The sequence below is a fragment of the Scyliorhinus torazame genome, chromosome 17 (genome assembly GCF_047496885.1).
Source record: "Scyliorhinus torazame isolate Kashiwa2021f chromosome 17, sScyTor2.1, whole genome shotgun sequence".
Lineage (NCBI taxonomy): Eukaryota > Metazoa > Chordata > Chondrichthyes > Carcharhiniformes > Scyliorhinidae > Scyliorhinus > Scyliorhinus torazame.
The window spans coordinates 115,739,187-115,764,474 of NC_092723.1; the positions used below are offsets into that span (position 1 = coordinate 115,739,187).

The 25,288-nt window shown below is 47.9% G+C and overlaps 1 protein-coding gene across 1 annotated transcript in view; it reads right to left on the reverse strand.

Annotated features, from left to right (window-relative positions):
* The window catches only part of rnf216 (ring finger protein 216), a 227,576-nt gene that overhangs the window by 45,395 nt on the left and 156,893 nt on the right, over positions 1–25,288 (reverse strand). The window contains exon 14 of the mRNA XM_072480929.1: positions 17,237–17,459. Within this exon, the coding sequence (XP_072337030.1) occupies positions 17,237–17,459 (223 nt within the window). The remainder of the gene's footprint in view (positions 1–17,236; positions 17,460–25,288) is intronic.

Genomic DNA, 25,288 nt, shown 5'->3' on the forward strand with positions numbered 1-25,288 from the left:
TCCATGGATTAATTGGTTATGGAAATTTCCTAGCTTATACAGTAGCACCATATTAAAGTTGATTGGATAGCCCCAGCATAAGTTGCTTAAAAATAATTGCCACGGAAGAGACAAAGACATGTTAAGAAAAATGTTTTAAACTATAACCTGCAGAGAAATCCTTGTACACGTCAGCTTTAAAAAAAAAATTATTTACAAAGTAGTGCAAAGCTATATCAAAGTGTTACTTTCCCAGGAAAATGTGCTTCCGCAAGAGTGACATTATTCAAAATCTACTGCACAAATACACCCTGATGTTTATAGAAGAAAATAGGATTTAAAGAGAAAAGGGGGTCACAGGCACAATATTCTAACAAGACCTACTGTCCAGACTCATTGGCTCACTCAGATATGATTTCAAATTTCTCTTGCAGCATTTGACCCCAAATGGTCTTAAAGGAGCACCTGCCAAAATGTGTAAGCTTTGATTTATCTTGCTGTTTTGAGCTTCTGAATTTGGAACCTGTTCAAAAAGGCAATAGTCAATTACTAGAGCTCCTGCCTTCACCATTCCCAAATGAATGCAGATTCCATACATCAGCTCATGAGGAAGGCACCGATGTTGACTACCCAACAGTAGACTGGCAAAATGCCAAGTCACCTGCAGCGAGTGCCATTAGCAACCTGGGGCTGATGTGGCATTATCTTCATTGGGTTGTGTGTCAAAGTGAGTGAACGCTTTCAACAAAAAGATTAACACAAATTGGCCAAGAGCACGCAAGACACCAACTAGCAATAATGAGCACTGCTGACTGTAAATGTGTGTTTTAATAGTTGTGCATAGCACATTTACAGACAGCGCCAGATTTAATTCTGGTCAGTTTTTTTTTTCTGGTCAGCTTTAAATACTGACAATAATCTGTTCACAACAAATGCCAAAATACTGCCATGGAAAAATCAAAGCTGTAGTTTGCTCAGAAACCTGTCAACAAAGATTAGAGGACAATGCAGAAGGATCTGGAACACCAACATAGATTGCGATTAGTTAATTAATGCTGTCAGTCTAAACATTTTGCACTTAAGGCTTTAGAACTGAAAGAATAAAAAATCAGAAAATATATCCCAGGAAACATGGCGATAAAGTAGCTATTGCAATAGCAGCAGTTGATGCTTCACATGGAGCATAATCACTCACATAGGCCTGTTGGGATGAATGACCTGCTTCTGTTCTTTAATTTGAAGTCAATCTATACACACAAGCCTATTTTCTAGCTTTAATTAAGTGTGGCACAAGAGAAAGCCTGGGAAGTATTAACAAAATATCAGAGGGCAAAATACACACTGGAAAATTCAAATGAACGGTTTCCAATTTTCCCTCAGAAGTATAGATATATGTCTCCGATGGTAAATACTGCTGTCAATTTTCTTGTTCTTCCTGAGCTACAAAGAGCCAAATTAGCCTAACAAAAATGATTATGAATGGAAATTATGTAGATTTGGGTAAGATCAGTTTAAATATTTCTCAATGATCCTGGTAAAGGGAGGACTAAATTATGTGGGGAAGTAAGGTGCACTGAGGACCTGGAGTTTATTCAATCAAGGATTTTAAAATGCTTAGCAAAGGAATGAAGATAGGAATATATATTTCTAAAAGTAAAGTACAGTACAAAGCACATCAAAAATAAGCATTGCGGGACTTCTGGTGACATCAAGTAAGAGCAAGACGCATGAAAAGTGGCTCCCGGCAGGGTCTTTGTTATTGATCACTTTTGCCCGGTTTTTCGGGGGGCTTTGGTGTCCAAGCTAGGGCTGTAGAGTGGGTGGACTCTTTCCCAACAGTGGTATGTCAAAGTCGTTAACTAAAAAAAGCTAATACTAAGGCGACTCAGGAGGGCAGCCCATCGAAGGAAGGTGGAGGAGAAAAGATGGCTGCCACAGCCATTACACTAGACATGTTGGCCGTTGTAATGGCGCAGGAGCTGGAGAAATTCGGCAAACAGATGGGCAGGAAGTTTGAGCGGTAGGGTCTGGAGATTAAACAATCCTTTGAAGCCACTGTCGAGGAAGCTTTGGGCCCGATCCTCTGGTGAGAACCTCGAACATGGTGCGAGCACAAGGTGAGACGTTGAAGGGGGTGGAGGAAGAGGAGGCCTTGTCGTGGCATGAGGACCGGTTTGCCTCACTAGACGCAGAGTTGCTGCTCGTGGCAGATAGCAATAAAGGCCTGAAATCAAAGATGGAGGATCTGGAGAACAGATCACAGTGGCTAAACCTCAGATTGGTGGGGCTGCCGGAGGGGGTAGAGGACACAAAGCTGACCCAGTATTTTGCCGTGGTGTTCTCCCGATTGGTGGGAGGGGATGAAGTGTTTGCTCCTCCGGAGCAGTATAGAGCGCATCAGGTGCTTAGGTAAAAGCCAAGGCCGAATGACCTCCGTGGGCGGTGATAATCCGCTTCCACAGTTGGCAAAGGATGGAGAGGGTCTTGGAGTGGGCAATGAAGATTCAGAATATCGTCTGGGGCTGGAACACGGTGCAGATATACCAAGGCATTGGGATTGAGCTGGCGAAGAGGCGTGTGGCCTTCAAGAGAGCGAAGGCAATGTTTAATAATAAGGGCATGCAATTTGGTGTGGCATACCCGGCACGACTGCGGGTCACAATGGACTCAAATGACTACTCGTTGACACACCGGAGCAGGCAGAGACCTTCATTAGGGAGAAGTTGGGACCACTGTGAAGCAGAATATGTGGGCGTATGAAGGAGGGATGTTTGTAATTTGTACCAATGCTGAGTGTTCTGTTGTTATTTTTGCTCTGTTGGGGGGGGGGGGGGGGAATAAAAAAGAGGATTGTTATGTTTCACTTGGGGAGAAGAGGGAATTGTTGATTTGGCGGGGACTTGGGCACAGTGGTGGGAGAAGGGATGTGTTGGCTGTTGCCTGTGGGGATATTGGAGGGAGACCCTGGGTAGTGCCACCATGCTGGCGTGACAGCAAGGGGTGACTAGCAAACGGGAGTGGTGGTGGTGGAGGAGGCTCCAATCTGTTGGGCGGGGCACAATAGGTCTAGCTGTTTATTTATGGGGTGGAGGATGGGGGAGGATGTGGCGGCAGGCAGTTTGTGGATCTAGAAGGGGATTGGGGGAAAGGTGTACTAACAGTGACCAGGGGATTTTCTTTGTCTCACCCTAAGGGTGGGGCCGGTGGCCATCTTAAGTGGGCCTGGGACCCAGAAATTGTGGTAGGAATTTTGCACCAAGGAGCAGATGGCGGACTCGAAGGGCAGGGGTGAGATGTTGATCATCTGGAATGTGTGGGGCCTGGTGGGGCCATTGAAGAGGGCAAGGGTTTTTCCCATTTGAAGGATTTGGGGGCCGATATGGTGTTCCTGCATGATACTCACCTGCGGGTGCGGGACCAGATCAGGTTGCGGAAGGCGTGGGTCGGCCTGGTCTTTCACTCTGGGTTTGACAGCAGGGCATGGGAAGGGGGAGTGATTTGGTTATCAGGAGGGTTCGTTAGGAGGGTTCATTTTCAGGCAGAGACAGTGGAGGCTGATCAGGGGAGGTTGCTATGTGATTGTTACAGGCACGCTGGGGTGCGGGGAAAGAGGACCGTGGGGCTGATGAATGTGTATGCCCCAAATTGGAACAATGTCACATTTATGAGACGGTCGTTGGCTGCTATTCAGGAATTAGATACACAGCAAATGATTTTAGGAGGAGATTTTAATTGTGTTTTGGATCCAAAGTTGGACCGCTCGCGGCCTAGATCGCTGGTTTCTGCCCCGGAAAAAGTCAATGAGGTGTTTTGGGTATTTTATGAGGGGCTCTATAGGTCGGATCAGCCAGAGGACGAGCAGGGGATGGAGGAGGTCTTGGAGAGATTTGAGTTTCCTCTGGTGGGGGGGGGGACGAGTTGCGGGAAGAATTGGAGGCGCTGATGGGGTTGGAGGAGGTCCGCAGAGCACATGGCAAAGATGCAGATCGGGAAGGTGTTGGATCGGATGGGTTCCCAGTAGAATTGTTTAAGAAATTTGCAGATTTGCTAGCCCCTTTGGTGCAGGGGATGTTTAACGACTCATTGGCACGGGGATCTCTCCTGGAGTCGTTAGTGCAAACGCTCATCTCCCGCCTTCTGCAGAAGGACTAGGACGCCACAGGGTGTGGGTCGTAGCGCCCAGTTTCTTTACTTAAAATGGATGCAATACCTTTGGCCAAGGTCTTGGTATTGAGGTTGGAATTTTTGCCTCCTGGAGGTAGTGGGAGAAGACCAGACGGGATTTGAGCAGGGTAAAAAGTTGTCAGGTAGTGTGTGGCCGTTACTGAACATAGTTCTCACACTGGCATTGAGGCCAGACTCGGAAGTAATTGTGTCACTGGACGCAGAAAAGGCGATCGACAGTCAGATGCTCTTTCCTAGGTTAGGAGAACCAAGTAGGGAACATAGGTTTAAAGTGCATGGTGAAAAGTTTAGAACAGATGTACGAGGCAAGTTTTTTTTACACCAAGGGTGGTAAATATATGGAACGCGCTGCCTGGGGCGGTGGTGGGAGCAGGTACGATAGCGGCATTTAAGGGGCATCTAGACAAATATATGAATAGGGTGGGAATGGAAGGATACGGACTCCGTAAGTGCATACCGTTTTAGTTTAGGCAGGTACCATGGTTGGCGCAGGCTTGGAGGGCCAAAGGGCCTGTTCTAGTGCTGTATTGTTCTTTGAATGGAGCTACCCGTTCACCATGCTAGAGAAGTTTGTGATTGGTCTGGGGTTTGTGTCATGGGTTAAGCTATTACATGATGCACTGTCTGCGAGTGTGTGGATGTCCTATGTCCCCTCTTCTGTTCACGCTGGTGATTGAACCATTGGAAATCGCTTTGAGGGCCTCGGATAAGTGTGGAGGGATTGGGGGGGGGGGGGAAGAAAGAGAGCAAGAGAAGAGTAGAGCATAGGGTGTCCCTGTACGGGGATGATTTGTTGCTATATGCAAGGAATCCTGGGCCAGCTATGGAGACACTGGCAGGACACTGGAATGGCACATATATCTTCAGCTTCATATGTAGAGAATGCAATTAGCAATGCACAGCAGACTGTTGGAGTATGGTGCGCTTTGCTCCAGAGTAGTTGAGGGGGAAGTGGATAAATATTTGAAACAATGGGATGGACAATATTATCGGGAAAAGGGCAAGAGTTTGTTTCGGATTGTTCTAATAAAAAGCTGCCAAAGATATAACGGGTTGCATGGCCTCTTTCTGTGCCTGTAAACATCTCCGCTCTCTAATCATGAAGAGCAGTCACCTCTGCAAGAAATAAAGATGAGCTTTTTGTTTGTAAATTGCAATAATCCTGAAATGGACTCCAAGAATATCAGACAAAAGTCAGTGCCAGTTTCCTTTTGGATGCCAAGGCATTCATTTAACGTGCCAAGCTCTTGTGAAAGCAAAAGGTGTAAAAGTAGCAGAAACCACCAGCCAACTCAACCACAAACAAGGGCAGGGTTATATTTCACATAGGAAAATTTTAAACTGTATTTCATGAGAAACTCTCTCATATGCCCTCAATTAGATCCCTCTCGAGCAATATGTTAGCACATAATCAGTATAAGAAGCTTTTTCATGCAAGAATTGAGTAAGGTCAGCTACTGCCAAACAATAAGACCAGTCATGCAAACCCCATTATGTTTTCAATGATCTAAAGATTGAGTTTATCATTTAAAATGTATTAAACCATCTCTGGGAGGAACAATTACTTGAAATGCCAAAATTGGCGAGCTGAATTCTCTATCCCCCTTGTATATGTCAGACTTAGCGTAAAATGTATAGAAATGTAACTTCCCATTGAGAGTGGGGACATTGAAGTGCCCCCAGAACAGTAAAATATCCCCAGCCTGATTGCCAGTTTTCACAGGCAGGGTTTTGTGTGGGTGCTTGCCTCAATGTGCAGTTTTCTAATGTGTCTTTATATCAAATCTGCTTTTCTTGGTGAATAACACGTATATATTTTGTTACCTGTACTACTCGTACATTAATTGGGCTACGTTATTGTCAGCTGCAAGATCATTCCAGCAGAAACAAAGGATCCGCTGCAGCCAGAATTGGGCTCCTCAGTCTCACCAAGCCTGATGATGATCATCCCTGATTTCGAGGGACCGCCGATGATTATCTTAGTTTACATTAGTTTGGCTACATTTATGTTAGCTACAAGGTCATTACAGCAGAAAACAAAGGATCCACTGTACAGAATAGTCAATGTGATTTCTTCACAAACTGACAAATACTTAAGTATTAACAGTGCTGTACTGTTCTATGTTCTATGTGCCCCACTCAACAAACCACCCACCTCACTCCATCTCCTATTGATCCCCTCTTTTCCGCCTATATTGTCTCTGGGCCTGATTATTCTATTGCTTCCTTGGTCAGCCTTCTCAATACTTGTAACAATACTTTGAACAAATACTTGTAACAAATACTTTTTGTCGATCACCCTTTTCTTTGCTGATCCACTATGGCCCCTGACCGTCCAGGAGCTCAAAGTCTCAATGTTGTATTTAAATACTCCTGTGGCCTCTATCTCAGCTCCATAATACCTTGGACCACCGACCTCCGCACCCTGGGTTGCCTTTTTCTATGGATGCACTCATGTGGAGATGCCGGCGTTGGACTGGGGTGGGCACTCATTTGATGAAGGAGCTGCGTTCTGAAAGCTAGTGATTCCAAATAAACCTGTTGGACTTTAACCTGGTGTTGTAACACTTCTATCTATGTAAGCAAGCTGTCCTTGCTGCAAAATAGTAGAAAAAAGTCTTGACTGCCATAACAAAACCTTGGGGTCAAGCTTTTGTTACACACAAGAACCCAGGTGATTTTTTGACAAAACACCAAATTACCATCGAGTTTATAGTGAACAATCATCGCAATTACATAGAATGAGGGGGTTCCCCACGAGCAATGGTGGTACGCTTTCACGGGTACCTGGACAAGGAACGGGTGCTGCAATGGGCAAAGAGCACACAAAGCTGTACTTGGGACAATACCACCCTGCGTGTTTACCAAGATTTGAGCGCTGAGGTGGCTAGGAGGAGGGGAGGCTACAGGCAGGTGAAGGAGATACTGTATAAAAACAAGGTGAAATTCGGGCTGCTTTTTCCGACGTGACTGTGGGTTACGTATGAGGGTCAGCACCACTATTTCGAGGAACCCGGAGAGGCTATGGACTTCGTTAAGAAGCAGGGGCTGGCCCTGAGCTGAGGACGCTTGGACTCATGTCAGAACTTTTAAGTATATGTAGTGTCTCTCCCGTTTTGAAAAGTGCCTGCATGTTTGGGTCCGTTTTTGTCATTTCTTTTTTCGACCTTTTTAGGGTATTGGAAGATGGTAGAGATGTGTTTTATTTGCGTGCTTTTTGCGTGGTTTACTTGAATGTTTTCTTTTTGGGCTCTTTGATTAGTTGGTGTTTGGCTGGGGGGAAAATAATAAAGAAAACTGTTAAAAGGGTTGGGTTAAAATGGATGCTTCAGGGGAACTTTGTGCAATCTTTTTCTGGGTCTGTATGGGAAGGACTGAGAGTGCCTGTTATTTCTTATCTCTTTTTTTCTTGTTTAACTTGAATTGTGCTATTGTGGGGGTTGTTTATGACTTGTATAGAGTGTTTGCTTAAGTAGGGCTGATCTGGGGAAATGGTATGGATGGGTCGGGGTGACTGGGAACAATGGGTGGGAGACGGGCTGGCGCCGAGGCTGGGAGCCCCAGGCTAGCTGAGTGCAGCTAGTCAACAGTAGCAGAGGTGGCGGGTGTGCATATAGTTAGATTAGAGCAGAGGTTAGGTGATAGGATGGTATTACAAGGGGGGGGGGGGTCGTTCTGCTGACGGGGATGGAAATTGGGCATGGCAACAGTGAGGAGGTCATGGGTGGAGCCGGTCAGGAGGCGGGCCAGATGAAGCGCGACACATGGCTGGGGGGCTGGCCAAGGAAAGAGGATGGCTGATCGGCAAGGGGGGGGGGGGGGCGAAGTGCTCCCCAACCAGGCTGATCACCTGGAATGCTAGAGGGTTAAACGGGCCAGTGAAGAGGGCGCGTGTGTTTGCGCATCTGCGGGTTCTGAAGGCGGACGTAGTCTTGCTGATGGAGACGCACCTGAAAGTGACAGACCAGGTTAGGTTAAGAAAGGGCTGGGATAGTCAGGTCTTTCATTCGGGGCTTGATTCCAAGACGAGGGGGGTTGCGATCCTGATTAATAAAAGGGTACAATTTGAGGCAGAGGGCACAGTCGTGGATGGGGGTGGCAGGTTCGTTATGGTGAGGGGTAAGCTCGAAGTGGTGAGAGTACTCCTGGTCAGTGTGTATGCTCCTAATTGGGACGATGTGGATTTTATTAGGAGGATGCTAGGGAAGATCCCCGACTTGGACTCGCGTAAGCTGATCATGGGTGGGGACTTTAATACAGTCCTGGACCCGAGCCTGGACCGGTCATGTTCAAGAACGGGCAGGTTGCCAGCGATGGCAAAGGAACGGAGAGGGTTCATGGAGCAAACGGAGGGGAGCAGATCCGTGGAGATTTAGCCAGCCGACGGCGAGGGAGTTCTCGTACTACTCCCACGTCCACAAGGTGTATTCCTGAATTGATGGACTGGGGGCCCTGGTCAGGATCGAAGAGGTATCGGGGGGCCTGAAGGTCATGCAGTCGGGTAAAGCCCCGGGGTCGGACGGGTATGGAGCTTTACAAAAAATTTGCCAAGATAGTGGGGCCGGTGCTGGTCAGGGTCTTTAACGAGGCAAGAAACAGAGGGAGTTTACCCCCGACGATGTCGCAGGCCACCATCTCGCTCATTCTGAAACGGGATAAGGACCCGGAAGCTTGTGGGTCATACAGGCCAATCTCTTTGATCGACGTAAATGCCAAGTGACTGGCCAAGATTTTGGCGACCGACTTCCGGGTGCGGCGATGACCAGCTAAGTCGCACGTTTCAGCAGCTCCCGTTGGAACGGACTTTTGGGCTCTTGATAGGAACCCCAACGGCTATTTAAACGGCCAAAAACACTGCGGTAAACCAGAAGGGAATCCCCCCGGACACGCATGGAAAAGGGAGAGGATAGCGGCCGGATTGCGGAGGATCCTCTGGAGCAGCGGCAAGGAAGGGAGCCTCAAAGCAAGATGGCGTCGGAAGGTGGCCATTTGTTATGGGGCCCGGAGCAACAAGAGTTCCTACGGCGCTGTGTAGAAGAGCTGAAGAAGGAGCTGTTGGCCCCGATATTACAGGCGATTGAAGGGCTAAAGGAGGAGCAGAGGACCCAAGAGCTGGAGCTTCGGATCGTGAAGGCAAAGACTGCTGAAAACGAAGATGAAATACAGGGCCTGGTGGTTAAGGCAGGAACGCACGAGGCACAGCACAAAAGGTGTGTGGAGAGGTTGGAAGTACTGGAGAATAATTTGAGGAGGAAGAATTTAAGAATCCTGGGTCTTCCCGAAGGCGCAGAAGGGGCGGACGTCGGGACATATGTGAGCACGATGCTTCACTCGTTAATGGGATCGGAGGCCCCGAACGGCCCTTTGGAGGTGGAGGGAGCTTATCGAGTTCTGGCGCGAAGACCAAAGGCTGGAGAAATACCTCGAGCTATAGTCGTGAGGTTTCTCCGCTACAATGACAGAGAGACGGTCCTCAGATGGGCGAAGAAAACTCAGAGCTGTAGGTGGGAGAACGCGGTGATCCGCGTATACCAGGATTGGAGTGCGGAGGTGGCGAGAAGGAGGGCAAGTTTCAATCGGGCTAAGGCGGTGCTTCACAAAAAGGTGGTCCAGTTTGGAATGTTGCAACCGGCGAGATTGTGGGTCACACACCAAGGGGAGCACCACTACTTTGAGACGGCAGAAGAGGCGTGGACATTCATTGTGGACGAGAAGCTGGAATAGTCTGGCGAGAGAAAGAGCTTTTGGGACAAAGTGGTGGGGTGATTATGTGGGGCGAGGAAGGGGAAGGGGGGGGGAGATGATTTTTCAATTTGTTAATTTTGTGATCCTGTAACTTTTCTCTCTCCCCCATGTTTGGGGGGGGGGGGGGGGGTGGTGAGGAACTGTGGGCGCCGGCCATTAGGGGCGGGGCCGAGTGGGAAACGTGGGCTTTGTTCCCGTGCTATGGTAATTATGGCGGGAACAGGGACGCAGGAAGGAGGGGGCCTCGCACAGTGGGGGCCGAGGACAAGGGGGGAAGCCGAGGTCAGCCAGAGTTCGCTGACTTCTGGGAGCAACATGGGGGGGTGCAACTACGCTAGAGGGGGATCTAGCGGAGGGGGGGGGTTAACTGGGTTGCGGCTGCTAAGGAGAAGGGGGAGCTGTTATGGGATGGGGTGGTCGAGGCGGGAGGGCACTGTCGGGGGGGATATACGGGTACGTGGGAACCGGGTGAGGAGCTGGGTTAAAAAAGGGGATGGCTAGTCGACAAGGGGGGGGTAAAGAGTCCCCCAACCCGGCTGATCACGTGGAACGTGAGAGGGCTGAACGGGCCGATTAAAAGGGCACGGGTACTCGCACATCTAAAGAAATTAAAGGCAGATGTGGTTATGTTGCAGGAGACGCATCTGAAACTGATAGACCAGGTCAGACTACGTAAAGGATGGGTGGGGCAGGTGTTTCATTCGGGTTTAGATGCAAAGAACAGGGGGGTGGCTATCTTAGTGGGGAAACGGGTACTGTTTGAGGCAAAGACCATAGCGGCGGATAGTGGGGGTAGATATGTGATGGTGAGTGGCAGATTGCAAGGGGAGGCGGTGGTTCTGGTGAACGTATACACCCCGAACTGGGATGATGCAAATTTTATGAGGCGTATGTTGGGACGTATCCACGGATCTGGAGGCGGGAAAGTTGGTAATGGGCGGAGACTTCAATACGGTGCTTGATCCAGGGCTGGACCGGTCGAGGTCCTGGACCGGGAGGAGGCCGGCAGCGGCCAGGGTGCTCAAGGACTTCATGGAGCAGATGGGAGGGGTAGACCCCTGGAGATTTAGTAGGCCTAGGAGTAAGGAGTTCTCATTTTTCTCCCATGTTCACAAAGTATACTCACGGATAGACTTTTTTGTCTTGGGAAGGGCACTGATTCCGAAGGTGATAGGGACGGAGTATACGGCCATAGCCATTTCGGACCACGCTCCACATTGGGTAGACCTGGAGGTAGGAGAGGAAAAAGAACAGCACCCACTCTGGAGAATGGATGTGGGTTTATTGGCGGATGAGGGGGTATGTTTAAGGGTGAGGGGGTGTATCGAAAGGTACTTGGAGCTTAATGACAATGGAGAGGTTCAGGTGGGAGTGGTCTGGGAGGCGTTGAAGGCGGTGGTCAGAGGGGAACTGATATCCATAAGGGCACATAAAGGGAAGCAAGAGGGTAAAGAAAGGGAGCGATTGTTGAAAGAACTTTTGAGGGTGGACAGGCAATATGCGGGGGCACCGGAGGAGGGACTGTACAGGGAAAGACAAAGGCTACATGTGGAATTTGACTTGCTGACCACGGGCAAGGCAGAGGCACAGTGGAGGAGGGCACAGGGTGTACAGTATGAGTATGGAGAAAAGGCGAGTCGGCTATGGCCCACCAATTGAGGACGAGGGGAGCAGCGAGGGAGATAGGTGGGGTGAGAGATGAGGAGGGAGAGATGGAACGGGGAGCGGAGAGAGTGAACGGGGTGTTCAAGGCATTTTATGAGAGGTTATATCAGGCTCAGCCTCCGGAAGGGAAGGAGGGAATGATGTGTTTCCTGGATCAGCTGGAATTCCCGAAGGTGGAGGAGCAGGAGAGGGCGGGACTGGGAGCACAGATTGAGATGGAGGAGGTGGTAAAAGGGATTGGGAGTATGCAGGCGGGGAAGGCCCCGGGACCGGACGGATTCCCGGTGGAATTTTATAGGAAATGCCTCCACCAGAGGGGGAGGCGGAGATAGTGGTGGCGATGGACGCCGAGAAGGCATTCGACAGAGTGGAGTGGGATTATCTGTGGGAGGTGCTGAGGAGATTTGGTTTTGGTGAAGGGTTTATTGGATGGGTACAGCTGCTGTATAGGGCCCCGGTGGCGAGTGTGGTCACGAACAGGCAGAGGTCTGACTACTTCCGTCTTCATAGAGGGGTGAGGCAGAGGTGTCCCCCGTCTCTGTTACTGTTTGCATTGGCGATTGAGCCCCTGGCCATAGCACTGAGGGGCTCCAGGAAGTGGAGGGGAGTACTCAGGGGAGGAGAAGAACACCGGGTATCTTTGTATGCAGATGATTTATTGCTGTATGTTGCGGACCCAGTGGAGGGGATGCCTGAGATAATGCAGACACTCAGGGAGTTTGGGGAATTTCCGGGGTACAAATTGAATATGGGGAAGAGTGAGTTGTTTGTGGTGCATCCGGGGGAGCAGAGCAGGGGAATAGATGATTTACCGCTGAGGAATTTCTCATTTTCGAGATTTCCGGTACTTAGGGATTCAGATAGCCAGGAGTTGGGGAATCTTACATAGGCTTAATTTAACAAGACTGGTGGAACAGATGGAGGAGGATTTTAAGAGATGGGACATGGTGCCCCTGTCACTGGTGGGTAGGGTGCAGGTGGTCAAAATGGTAGTCCTCCCGATATTCCTTTTTGTGTTTCAGTGCCTTCCGAGAGTGAGGAGGGGGTTCTTGCAGCGTAGCAGGGATAGGGGGGGGGGGGGGGGGGGGGGGGGGCTGGCACTACCAAGCCTAAGTGAATACTACTGGGCCAATATCTCAATGGTGTGTAAGTGGATGGGAGAAGGGGAGGGAGCGGCGTGGAAGAGATTGGAGATGGCGTCCTGCAAAGGAACCAGCCTACAAGCACTGGTGACGGCGCCGTTGCCGTTCTCCCCGAAGAAATACACCACAAGTCCAGTGGTGGTGGCAACGCTAAAAATTTGGGGGCAGTGGAGATGACATAGGGGAAGGACAGGAGCCTCGGTGCGGTCCCCGATAAGAAATAATCATAGGTTTGTCCAGGGGAGAATAGATGGGGGATTTGGAGCATGGCAGAGAGCTGGGGTTGTGCAACTGAGAGATCTGTTCGTCGACGGGACGTTTGCGAGTCTGGGAGCGCTGACGGAAAAATATGGGTTGCCCCAAGGGAATGCATTTTGGTACATGCAACTGAGGGCTTTTGCGAGGCAACAGGTGAGGGAATTCCCGCAGCTCCCGATGCAGGAGATTCAAGACAGAGTGATCTCAGGGACATGGGTGGGGGATGGTAGGGTGTCGGATATATACAGGGAAATGAGGGACGAGGGGGAGATCATGGTGGATGAGCTGAAGGGGAAATGGGAAGAAGAGCTGGGGGAAGAGATTGAGGAGGGGCTGTGGGCTGATGCCCTACGTAGGGTAAACTAGTCGTCCTCGTGCGCCAGGCTAAGCCTGATACAATTCAAGGTTTTGCACAGGGCGCATATGACCGGAGCAAGGCTCAGTAAATTGTTCGGGGTAGAGGATAGGTGTGGGAGATGCTCGAGAAGCCCAGCAAACCACACCCACATGTTTTGGTCATGCCCGGCACTGCAGGGGTTCTGGGTGGGGGTGGCAAAGGTGCTTTCGAAGGTGGTGGGGGTCCGGGTTCGGCCAGGCTGGGGGTTGGCTATATTCGGGGTTGCAGAAGAGCCGGGAGTGCAGGAGGCGAAAGAGGCCGATGCCTTGGCCTTTGCGTCCCTAGTAGCCCGGCGAAGGATATTGCCTATGTGGAAGGAAGCCAAACCCCCGGGCGTGGAGACCTGGATAAATGACATGGCAGGGTTTATAAAACTAGAACGGATAAAGTTCGCACTAAGGGGTTCGGCTCAAGGGTTCACCAGGCGGTGGCAACCGTTCATTGACTACCTCGCAGAACGATAAAGGAAATGGGAAGGTAACAGCAGCAACCCAGGGGGGAGGGCTCAGGCGGGTCCTCAGGGGTGTTGTTGTGTAGATATTTGTACTAGGTTATGTATATTGGATTGTTTGATTTTATTTTTGGAGAGTTATTATTTTTGTTATGGCAGTTGCCATTTAGTTTATATATTATTTATTTATTAAAACGGCCACTGTTATTTATATTGTTTTATTGTTGTAAAAAGGAAAACCTTTGTATTGTTTTGTTTGGCCGAAAAATTTGAATAAAATATATTTTTAAAAAAAGATTCTGGCGACCAGAATTGAGGACTGTGTCCCGGATGTAGTTGGGGAGGACCAAACCGGGTTTGTAAAGGGGAGGCAGCTGGTGGCCAACCTAAGAAGGCTGCTCAACGTGATTATGATGCCCCCGGAGAGTAGGGAGGTAGCCATGGATGCTGAAAAGACTTTTGACCGGGTCGAGTGGGATTATCTGTAGGAGGTACTAGGATGGTTCGGGTTCATCGACTAGGTTAGGCTATTGTATCAGGTCCCAGAGGCGAGTGTAAGGACGAACAGGACGAGATCGGACTACTTTAGACTGCACCGTGGGACAAGACAGGGCTGCCCTCTCTCCCCACTGCTGTTTACGATGGCCATAGAGCCGCTGGCAATTGCACTGGGAGCTTTTAGGGGGGGGGAGGGGGGGCGGAGAGGAGGAGGAGGAGAGAGGGTTATACGCAGACGGTCTGCTGTTATATGTATCGGAGCAGGGTGGGGACGGACGGTATTACGGCAACCCTGAGGGAATTTGGCCAGTTCTCTGGATACAAACTGAACATGGCAAAGAGCGAGTTGTTTGTAATTCAGGCGAGGGGGCAGGAGATTAGGCTGAAGGGGTTGCCATTCAGGCTAGTGGAGGAGAGTTTCCGATATTTGGGGATTCAGGTGGCACGGGACTGGGGCAAGTTGCATAAGCTCAACCTGTCCCGACTGGTGGAACAGGTGAGGGAGGTGGTCCGGAGGTGGGATGCGCTCCCGTTGTCATTGGCGGGGAGGGTGCAGGCTGTTAAGATGACGATTCTCCCGCGGTTCTTGTTTGTTTTTCAGTGTCTCCCCATCTTTATCCCGCGGTCCTTCTTTAACAGGCTGAATAAAATTATTCTGGGATTTGTGCGGGCAGTCCCCGCGGGTGAAGAGGGTGATGCTTGAAAGGAACAGAGGAGAAGGGGGGCTGGCATTGCCGAACTTCAGCAACTATTACTGGGCGGCGAACATAGCGATGATAAGGAAATGGATGATGGGTGCGGGGTTGGTTTGGGAGCGGATGAAGGCTGCTTCGTGCAGGGGCACTAGCTTAGCAGCCCTGGTCACGGGGCCTCTGCCGCTTCCGCCGACACGGTACTCAACCAGCCCGATAGTAGTGGCGGTTCTTCGGATCTGGGGTCAGTGGAGGAGGCATGCAGGGGAGGTAAGAGCGTCGGTGTGGACCCCAATCTGTGGCAACCACCGATTTGCCCCAGGGAACATGGACGGGGGGGTATCGACTGTGGAGGAGGGCGGGGATTGTGAGGATGAGGGATCTGTTCTGGAAGGGAGCTTTCCAAGCATGAGGGCGCTGGAGGAGAAGTTTGGGCTGGCGAGAGGGAACAATTTTAGATACTTACAGGTGCGGGATTTTGTACGCAGACTGGTGCCGTCCTTCCTACGTCTCCTGCCGAAGGGGAGGCAGGACAGGGCAGTTTCTAGGGGAGAGGTGGGAGAGGGTAGAGTCTCGGACGTCTATAAGGAGTTAATGGAAGCTGAGGATACGCAGATCGGGGACCTGAAGCTTAAGTGGGAAGAGGAGCTCGGGCGGGGTAGATGGAGGACGGTGTCTGGGCAGAAGCCCTGAGCAGAGTAAACATGACCGCAACATGCGCCAGGCTCAGCCTGATCCAGTTTAAGGTTGTGCACCGGGCCCACATGACGGTGGCCCGGATGAGCAAATTCTTCGGGCTGGAGGGCAAGTGTGCTAGATGCGCCGGAGGGCCGGCTAACCATGTACACATGTTCTGGTCGTGCCCTAAACTCAGGGGGTATTGGCTGGGATTTGCAGATGCCATGCCCCGGGTATTGAAAACTGGGGTGGTAATGAGCCCTGAGGTGACAATCTTTGTGGTTTCGGAGGATCCGCGAGACCAGGAAGAGAGAGAGGCCGACGTTCTGGCCTTTGCTTCCCTGGTAGCCCGGCAACGAATACGGTTTGCATGGAGGGACTCAAAGCCCCAGAGGGCTGTGGTATGGCTATCGGACATGGTGAGCTTTCTTGGACTAGAGAAAGTCAAGTTCGCCTTGAGAGGTTCGCCCGACGGTGGCAGCCATTTATTGACTTCTTCGCAGAGGAGTAAGCGTCAGCAGAGGAGGGGGAGGGGCTAGGGTTGAGTAGAGTAGAGTAGGGGGATATTGAGGCAGGTCTGTGCGTGAACTGAGCGGTGGTTTGCACTATGTTTAGTTTGTGTCTTGACTTTTTTTTTGTACTGTACAATGTCACTTTTTCTATATGCCTAAAATACCTCAATAAAATTGTTTGTTTTAAAAAAAAACGAAAGCACTGAAGTCAACGTGAGGGGGTAGCTGCCCAGATCTCCCAGAAGACAACATGGTAGCTGGTCAGATTTCCCAGAAGACAGTGTGTACAAGGCCAGACCCAGAGAACCAGTTGCTGTCAGCCTCAGAGAGTATCCCAAGAGCCAGATGGCACTGCGTGGTAAAATTATTAGAATTCTATAGAAATATGGAAATCTATAAGGACTGTGGCCGAGCAGAAAATGGAATGTTAGTTAAGAGCTTTTGGAACAGTTTTAAAACAGTTAGCTGTGTGACGCCATTCTTGTGTTGCAGTGTAATCTTTAATTAAAAAATAATAAATGTTTACTCTAATATAAAATCAGCAAATTTGGTCAGAGGCACCATTTCCTGATTTCAGGACACCTCCTCATAATATACAAATTTCAAAAAAACATTTTGGCAGTGATTTTAAGTTTCCCTTTGGGATTTGGGCAGCTTGCCAGTTACCATTAGCCGTGCCTTACACATCCATTCCCCGTAACGAGAATGGCATCACATTAATTAACATAGCTAATTGAACTTATACTTTGAAATTATTTTCTCACAGGCACTTAAGTTAATTTTAAGCAATTCCACCAGAACATGATTTTAGAACGCGCTGTCAGTGTCTTGATGGATTGTCATTGCAATTAAACGTATATTGAATTTTTTCCATGTGAACTATTTTCTGTAACCCTTTCAATACAACTGGTATTTTCTCTTTCTGTACAATTGGTTCATCTCTGGAGAAGCTAAAAACAAGGCTTGTTTGTCAGTGATACATTAGAATTTTGCATTGAAATTAGCAATATTGTTTGAAATGCACAACACCGTACCTTAGGATCTGTCCATAATGAACACCTCTTGCATAAACGACAAGGCGCTCCTGGTGACCGTGGGTGTTGGCAGAAGTGGTCGTATCCATTTATTGGAGCCCGGCAGAGGTAGCAAATCTGTGCTCCACAACGACAGGACATCCTATTGCACCCTTCTGATTTTATGAGGCCCATTGTACATTTGTGACATTTCCTGATCGCTGCTGCTGTCATTTTCTCCTCACTGCAACACAAGATCACAATGGGTGAAAAATATAGATTTGCAAATTTTTTAATTTTAATAAACAATTTTATTGAGGTATTTTGGCATAGAAAACAATGACATTGTATAATACTGCACAAAAAACCCCGCAAATAACGCATAGTACAAACCACAACTCCTCGCAAGGACCTAAACCACTCCCCACTCTACTCTATCCTAGCAACCCCCCCACCCCTGCTGACGGTTAATTCTCCACGAAGAAGTCAATGAATGGCTGCCACCTCCGGGCGAATCTCGATAGTGGAGCTTGTAGCCACCTGGGTTGCTCACTTCCCGACTTAAAATGGAGAACCGCAAAGACTAAAGGGAAATTCAGCCAACACAGGCAAAAACGAGCAAGTGCAGAAATCGTGTGTATTGGAACTTGCAAAAATCAGACAACACTGAAACCAGCAGCCATCTGCATAGTAATGAGCAATTCCCAGGCACAATTGATACACTTCAGGTGAATAAGGCCAAGCCAGACTCCTCGGCGCCAGTAGGAGCCAAGACAAAGGAAGGCCAACGGACATTTAGGGATCGCACAGCGATCAGGGAACAACTCCAGTATTGGAGAAATCGATCCAAGTGATCGGAATGCAGTCCAATCACTTGGAACCAGGTACGGGGTCCGCCCCAAAGGGACTATAAAGTAAAGCCCCCAAGTTCAAATCGGTCTTCTCACTCAACAACGCGAATCAACTCGAGAGTGAACTGCCCAGCTGCCGCACCAACCAAGTGAGTCTCCAGTCAACGCTCGCTACGAGATAGGCGCTCCTAGCTACAGGTCCACACCAGCTTTTGAATCCTGCAGACTCAGGACCTGAACGAAAGGTCATTTGTTCCCCTGACCTGGTGGGCCAATTCCAAAGCCAAGTATAAGCCTTATAGTGATAGAGAATAGTCTAGAAAGTAGAGTTTATGCATGAGTAGTGATTTACTGTGTACAATAAATGTTTTTTCATTTGAATCTTACTAATTGGTGTGTTGAGTTATTGATCAGTATTTGAACTTGAACCTCGTGGCGGTATCATAAAAATACCTGGCGACTCTAGAGCAAAGGTTATAAAACAGAGCCAATTGAATCAACCAAAAGTTAGCAACCACCTCTCAAGGCGAACTTAACTTTCTCTAGACCGAGAAAGCTCACCATGTCCGATAACCATACTTCGGTCTTCGGGGGCCTCGAGTCCCTCCATGCCAACAGTATTCGTCACCGGGCTACCAGGGAAGCAAAGGCCAAGACTTTGGCCTCCTTCTCCTCCTGGACTCCCGGGTCCTCCGACACCCCAAAGATTGCCACCTCAGGACTCATTACCACCCCAGTTTTCAAAACCCGGGACATGATGTCCGCGAATCCCTGCCAGTACCCCGAGTACCTGCCTCACCCGACTGAAGGCCCACCCTAATAGAATGAAACTGGAAGACGTCCATCTGAAACAAAGACTTTTATCCTTTTACACTTCATACTATTTTTTCTTTCCATCCCTCTTTCCCCTCTGTCTTGTGTGTGCCTATAGAGGTTGGGGCGAGTTAAAGAGGGGTGTTAGGAATTAGATAATAGTTAAACAGTTGTTCTGCTGCCTATTTAATTATAGTTGTTATTAATTAAAATTATGTTTACATTTTCAAACTTGGTGACTGTAGTTATTGGGCAGCCAAAGACCAAAGACCAAATTTTCTGGGAATTAATAGTTAATTTCAATTGTGTGCGACTCCAGGTCAAGAATTATAGCCCAGGATGCCATGACAACTTGACTAACTGAAGGGTTTTGAGGTGACTGGAGGTCATGCAAGATTCTACAGAACTGCAAGACCTTCTATCAAGTCCAATGTTATGCTGACAATGCACTTCACATTCTGGTTACCATATTATTTTCTTAATGGGCTGGGATGTTAAGTGAACAAGATTCTCAAATAGACATTCAAACCAAAAGACATAATCCTTAATTTGTGATCAATTAAAGTGATGTCAGTAGCGGCAGCACTTTGATCTCAGCAACCTTAATCTAGGGAGGCTGACTGGAGTACATGGGTCTCACCAGTGAAGAAGGACCACTTGCATGAGACATGAGCTAGCTGCCAGCGTCTATGGAATTATTCCTCAGGTACAGTCAGTGATTCAAATGAAAAAGTGGGGAAAAGGGAGAAGATTAAAACTGACTGCAACCCTGATTTGCAAGTTGAAAAATTACTATGACACATTGTAAATTTATTTTTCATGTGTATTTCCACAAAAAGACAAAGTCTTTCACGTTTTTGAACAAATATCCTGTTGTGGAAATCACCATGCTGTGGTAATTGTGTATTTTTAGAGTGAACTAGGAAAGTTCAATTAAATTAGTCTAGATAAAGTCCCTAAATAACAAGCAATTGAGTAATGCATTTCTATTTTCATTCTGGGGTTGCACTACACCAGTCTGGAATTGTGCTGAGAAACATTTTCATTTTTTCCAATAAAGATTTTCCTAGCTGTGAGATTGCCAAGACTATGCTAAGGATACATTTTATTGGTGTGCTTTCTCTAGAATCCTTCCAGTTCAGAGGAGGCCATTCGGCCCATCGTGTCTCCACCGTTCCTCTGAAAGAACACCCTACCTACGCCCTATCCCAGTCACCCTACATCTTTGGACACTAAGGAGCAATCTTGCATGGCCAATCCACCCAAGCTGCACATCTTTGAAATGTGGGGAGCAAACAGGATATCAACAGTCACAGGGAGAACGTGCAAACTCCACACAGTCACCCTAGGCGGGAATTGAACCTGGGTCCCTGGCGCTGAGGCAGCAGTGCTACCGTGTCGCTTTGAGATGCCATTGCCCTAGTACTTGTTCTGTGAAGAGCAACTGTTTAGATCCGTCCACAATTTCTCATTGGTGCATTCATGAGTGGAATCGTTTTCTTACAACAAAGGTTTAAATGATTCAATTTTGTTGCATGATGTGAAGGCTATATATCTATGATGGAAAATGTTAACCGGTTTGTATAAAAGCCATTGCGAGGGTCATCCTTTCTACACAACGTACGTCTCTCATTGACACACACTGCATCTTCTGGTTGTGGCTCTTCCTGCTTCTATGTAGCAGGATGCATAGCTGGCCTAAAAGGAAACCGCACCTGACGGACACAGAGTTTAGTCTTTAGCGTCCCCAGGAAAACGGCAAATGCATTCGCCATTTCCTAAATTCCTATCGCATCTGCGCAGCTAGGAAACAATATTTTCAGATGGCCGTGAACAATTCTAAACTAAGTAACAATGAATTTCCTACCTCAGTAAGTCTTTAGTGCCTGAACATAAAGTACAAGTTTGCAATGCTAACATGTACTGCAGTTCAATTTAGCGCACTCATAATATGTAAATGGTAAATATTAAGCTTCAATTTTAAAAATAAGGCTATAGAGCTACTTTTGATAAGTGTCAACTCAGCATTCTGCTCTTTCTTTCCTGCCCCACAAAGTCAAGACTTGCTTTGTGATATTTGCCTTCACCACACCATCTTTAACTCACACTGGGCTAAATCGCTGGCTTTGAAAGCAGACCAAGGCAGGCCAGCAGCACGGTTCAATTCCCGTAACAGCCTCCCCGAACAGGAGCTGGAATGTGGCGAATAGAGGCTTTTCACAGTAACTTCATTGAAGCCTACTTGTGACAATAAGCGATTTTCATTTCATTTCAACTGCTCTTTGGCCTGATAGTGCAAACGTGTGTTCCCCTGAAATTCCAAACTCCAGTTGGGCTTCTTCAATTTGTCTCAAGCAGACAAGTTTAAAAAAAAAATTGTAATTCTCATTGGCATGCGACTGTGTAATTAACAGCTCCCTCCCCACCTTCAGAGAAGTAGTTGAGAATTTTGCACCTTTTCCTTATTGCTCTGCACTGAGTAAGCTGATCAAAGGCAGATACTTCGGATTCTGATCTGGGAAACGCAAGGACATTGGATGCGGGCTGGAGGAGATGAGGGGAAGGTATTTTTGTGGTATTCTCCTCTGATAGTTTTATCCTGTTGTTCATCGTAGAAAGTCATGATCAAGATTAAAGCACGGACAAGGTACCGAAGGGCTGTTCTTGTGAACATGTCTCCATATGAAATATCAGGAGAGAAGGGGGATTAAAAACAGAGGAAATTTTACTTTGCTAACTTTGTTACCTTTTTTTAAAATATAAATTTCGAGCACCCAATACATTTTTTTCAAATTAAGGGGCCATTTAGCCTGCCCAATCCATTTACCCTGCACAACTTTGGGTTGTGGGGGTGAAACCCACGCAAACATGGGGAGAATGTGGAAACTCCACACGGACAGTGACCCAGAGCCGAGATCGAACCTGGGACCTCGGCGCTGTGAGGCAGCAGTGCTAACCACTGCATCACCATAGTGCCCCAGCTGGTGTTACCGTTGATAGTTATGAGGCAACGTTTCATAAATAGGAGAGATGGGATTTTCACAGTAACTTCATTGCAGTGCTAATGTAAGCCTACTTGTGACACTAATAAAGATTATTATTATTACGTGGGGACAAAGTGGAAATTTTCAACAGAAAAAATGGTTTCCTGAAATAATCAACCCCTCTGGGATCGACGTCCAGCACAAATAGGAAATGTCGAGTAGGTCAGTGGGCACTCTTGATGAATTGTTTTTCAGACTTGTATTTTTTTTAAACCTCGCCTATGAATTATACCGACAAATGAATTTTGCACATGCATCATCAAAATTGGGCTCCAATAGTGCTTAATTATATCACATCACATATTTATTCCACTGTCTCAGTTGCAATGCTGCTTGTCCAACATCCACTCCTGACAGAACCAAAATATCCTCCAACTGAATAGAGGCAGAAGACATCGCCTGTGCGCCTGCTAGAAACATGGTCCCTTTCCAACAGTGTACTTTCCCCACCTTGGCCACACTCTCAGGCTGAACCAGAACTTCTCACAGCTCAGTGCATTGACCAAGCTGAGCCTCTGACTCCATCACAAAGACCATTCACTTCTACTCTGTATAATTACCCTGCCGACCCAGTTTGCTGCTGAAACTGACATTTATTCTTTGTTAATTTGGCTGGCCAGCCATTTCCTAGATTCCACTAAGTTGACTTCATCGAAAACTTTGCTGTCCATATCTTAACTCACACCAAGTCCCAGTCGATCATCACTCCTGCACTTGGTGAATGACACTGGCGCCTGGTCCCCCGACAGCTCACATGCTTGTTTAAATCCCTTTATAGTCTCACCCTACCAACCCTCAGAACTCTGCATCCGCCCTATCCTGGGACCTTGCATAACCGCCACTTCCATCGCCTCACCACTGATGTCCATTTTGCTCCAAAGCTCTGGAAATCCCATCGTTAACCTTTTAGCCTTTTAAGATGCTCCTTAAAACTTACCTCAATCTATTGACCACCTGTGCCAATGTCTCCTTCTTACGCTCAGTGTTTAATTTAAGTTTGATTACACACCTGTGAACCACCTTGGGACATTTTATTTCATTAAAAAGTGCTATTGAAATATGTTTGTTGTTGTTCGACAGCAGGGTCTGCAGATTTTTGCTATTTCTGAAATTCTGAGTCACAGATTTTACAGCCCATCGTGTCCGTGTCAGGCATCAAGCATCTTTCTAGAACTTGGCCCATTGCCTTGTATTCTGTGGCATTTCAAGTGCTCACCTAAATTCTTCTCAAATGTTATGAGGGTTCCCGCCTCTACCACCCTTTCAGGCAGCTGGGTGAAAACGTTTTCCTCAAATCTCCTGCCCCGTACTGTAAATTTATGCCCCTGGTTATTGACCCCGCTGCTAAGGGAAAAGGTTTCTTCCTATCCATTGATGTGACGGTCTAAACTATGAAGTGTGCTAACAATACAATAGGAGGAAGGAAACAATGGTTCATTTGTTATGGGCCAGGGTTTAGAGAACACCAAAGTATCACGGAGTTCACCTGACCCACAACTTTTAGTAGATTTCGGTTATGGGGAGCACAAGGGCCCACTCTACAGGTGTGATGCAACAGAGATCTAAAGCACTTTTAAAACAAAACAATGTTTATTCTATGAATCCAGTTAACATTTTATAAACACACAGTAAAAATCTTAGCAACTATCAACTCAAATACTCCCCCCAAAGAATACAGTACTCTATAAGTAACCCTTTGCGTAGGTGAAGGAGACACGGCCTGAGTGAGTGAGACACAGCCAGAGTGGGAATTGGAACTTGGTAATTTGGGCAGTGTGGTAATTCAGCACAGAGTGGGAGGAGGTGCTGTTTCCCTTTTTGTTGTTTCCTTCGTTTGGCTTTGTAACTGGTAATCAGCAGGGAGAGATCCAGAGTGCATTCCGGGAAGCAGAGAGAAAACCAGGGAGCACCCTGAGAAGGTAGGTGATATAAAACCTTACCCCCAGGTTCTAGCGGCCTTCATTTATGGGAGCGAGAGAGAGAGAGAGCCGGGGGGCAGCTTGGGAACAGGTAAGTGATAGATATTCTGAGTGATCCAACTGGGGAGGGGAGGGGGGGGGGGGGGCAGAAAGGTGACGTCACAGGAAAGCTGTGACCTGATTGGCTGATAGGGAATGTGCACTAAATTAAAAAATTGTTAAACTAATTAAACATAATGAATTAATTAATCATAATTTAGAGGGGTATCTAAGCCAGAGATCGGAGAGTACTGTATTTAGCTTTTACATTTATAATAGAAATCTAGTGCTAGGAAACATATAGTTAACGTTAATTTTAAAAAAATTGTTTTTAAATTTAATTTACTAATTACTTAACGCAATGTCAATTAGAGGGCTGCAGTGCTCTGACTGAGAGATGTGGCAGGTCCGGGAGGCTTCCAGCGTCCCGGATGGCTTCCTCTGCAGAAAGTTCACCCAACTGGAGTTCCTCACAGACCGTATGGTTCGGTTGGAGCAGCAGTTGGATGCTCTTAGGAGCATGCAGGTGGCGGAAAGCGTCATAGATAGCAGGTATATAAATGTAGTCACACCCAAGGTGCAGGCAGAGAAATGGGTGACCACCAGAAAGGGCAGGCAGTCAGTGCAGGAATCCCCTGTGGTTGTCCCCCTCTCGAACAGGTATACCCCTTTGGTTACTGTCGGGGGGGATAGCCTATCAGGGGAAAACAGCAGCAGCCAGAGCAGTGGCACCACGGCTGGCTCTGATGTTCAGAAGGGAGGGTCAAAGCGCAGAAGGGCAGTAGTAATAGGGGACTCTATAGTCAGGGGCACAGATAGGCGCTTCTGTGGACGTGAAAGAGACTCCAGGATGGTATGTTGCCTCCCTGGTGCCAGGGTCCAGGATGTCTCAGAACGGGTAGCGGGCATCCTGAAGGTGGAAGGCAAACAGGAAGAGGTTGTGGTACATATTGGTACTAACGACATAGGCAGGAAGGGGGATGAGGTCCTGCAGAGAGAGTTCAGGGAGCTAGGCAGAAAGTTTTTTTGTTTTTTTAAATAAATGATTTTTATTGGATTTTTGCAGAGTATATTTTGTCGTTATGTACACAGGATATGATATATCTATAAATATGTAAGTAGGCATCCGTTTGTGCCGACGAGGCAATTCCGGAGAGCAATCCTCGAGTGGGCCTGGTGGCGGTGTTGCCCCTCGCTTCTCCCGATCGGATTTCACCGCCGTTGTCTTCTCGTGCACGCTGCCGCTTCAGCCGGCCCCCCCGTCCTCCACCTGTATTCTCCTTTTTCTCTGTTCCTGTGGATGTCAGGTTGGTTAACGTTTCCCTACGCCCCCCACCACCCCCACATACACAAAAAAAAACTCCCTGGCTCTCCTCTATTGTTCCCAGTCTCTTCTCTCTCTCCCCC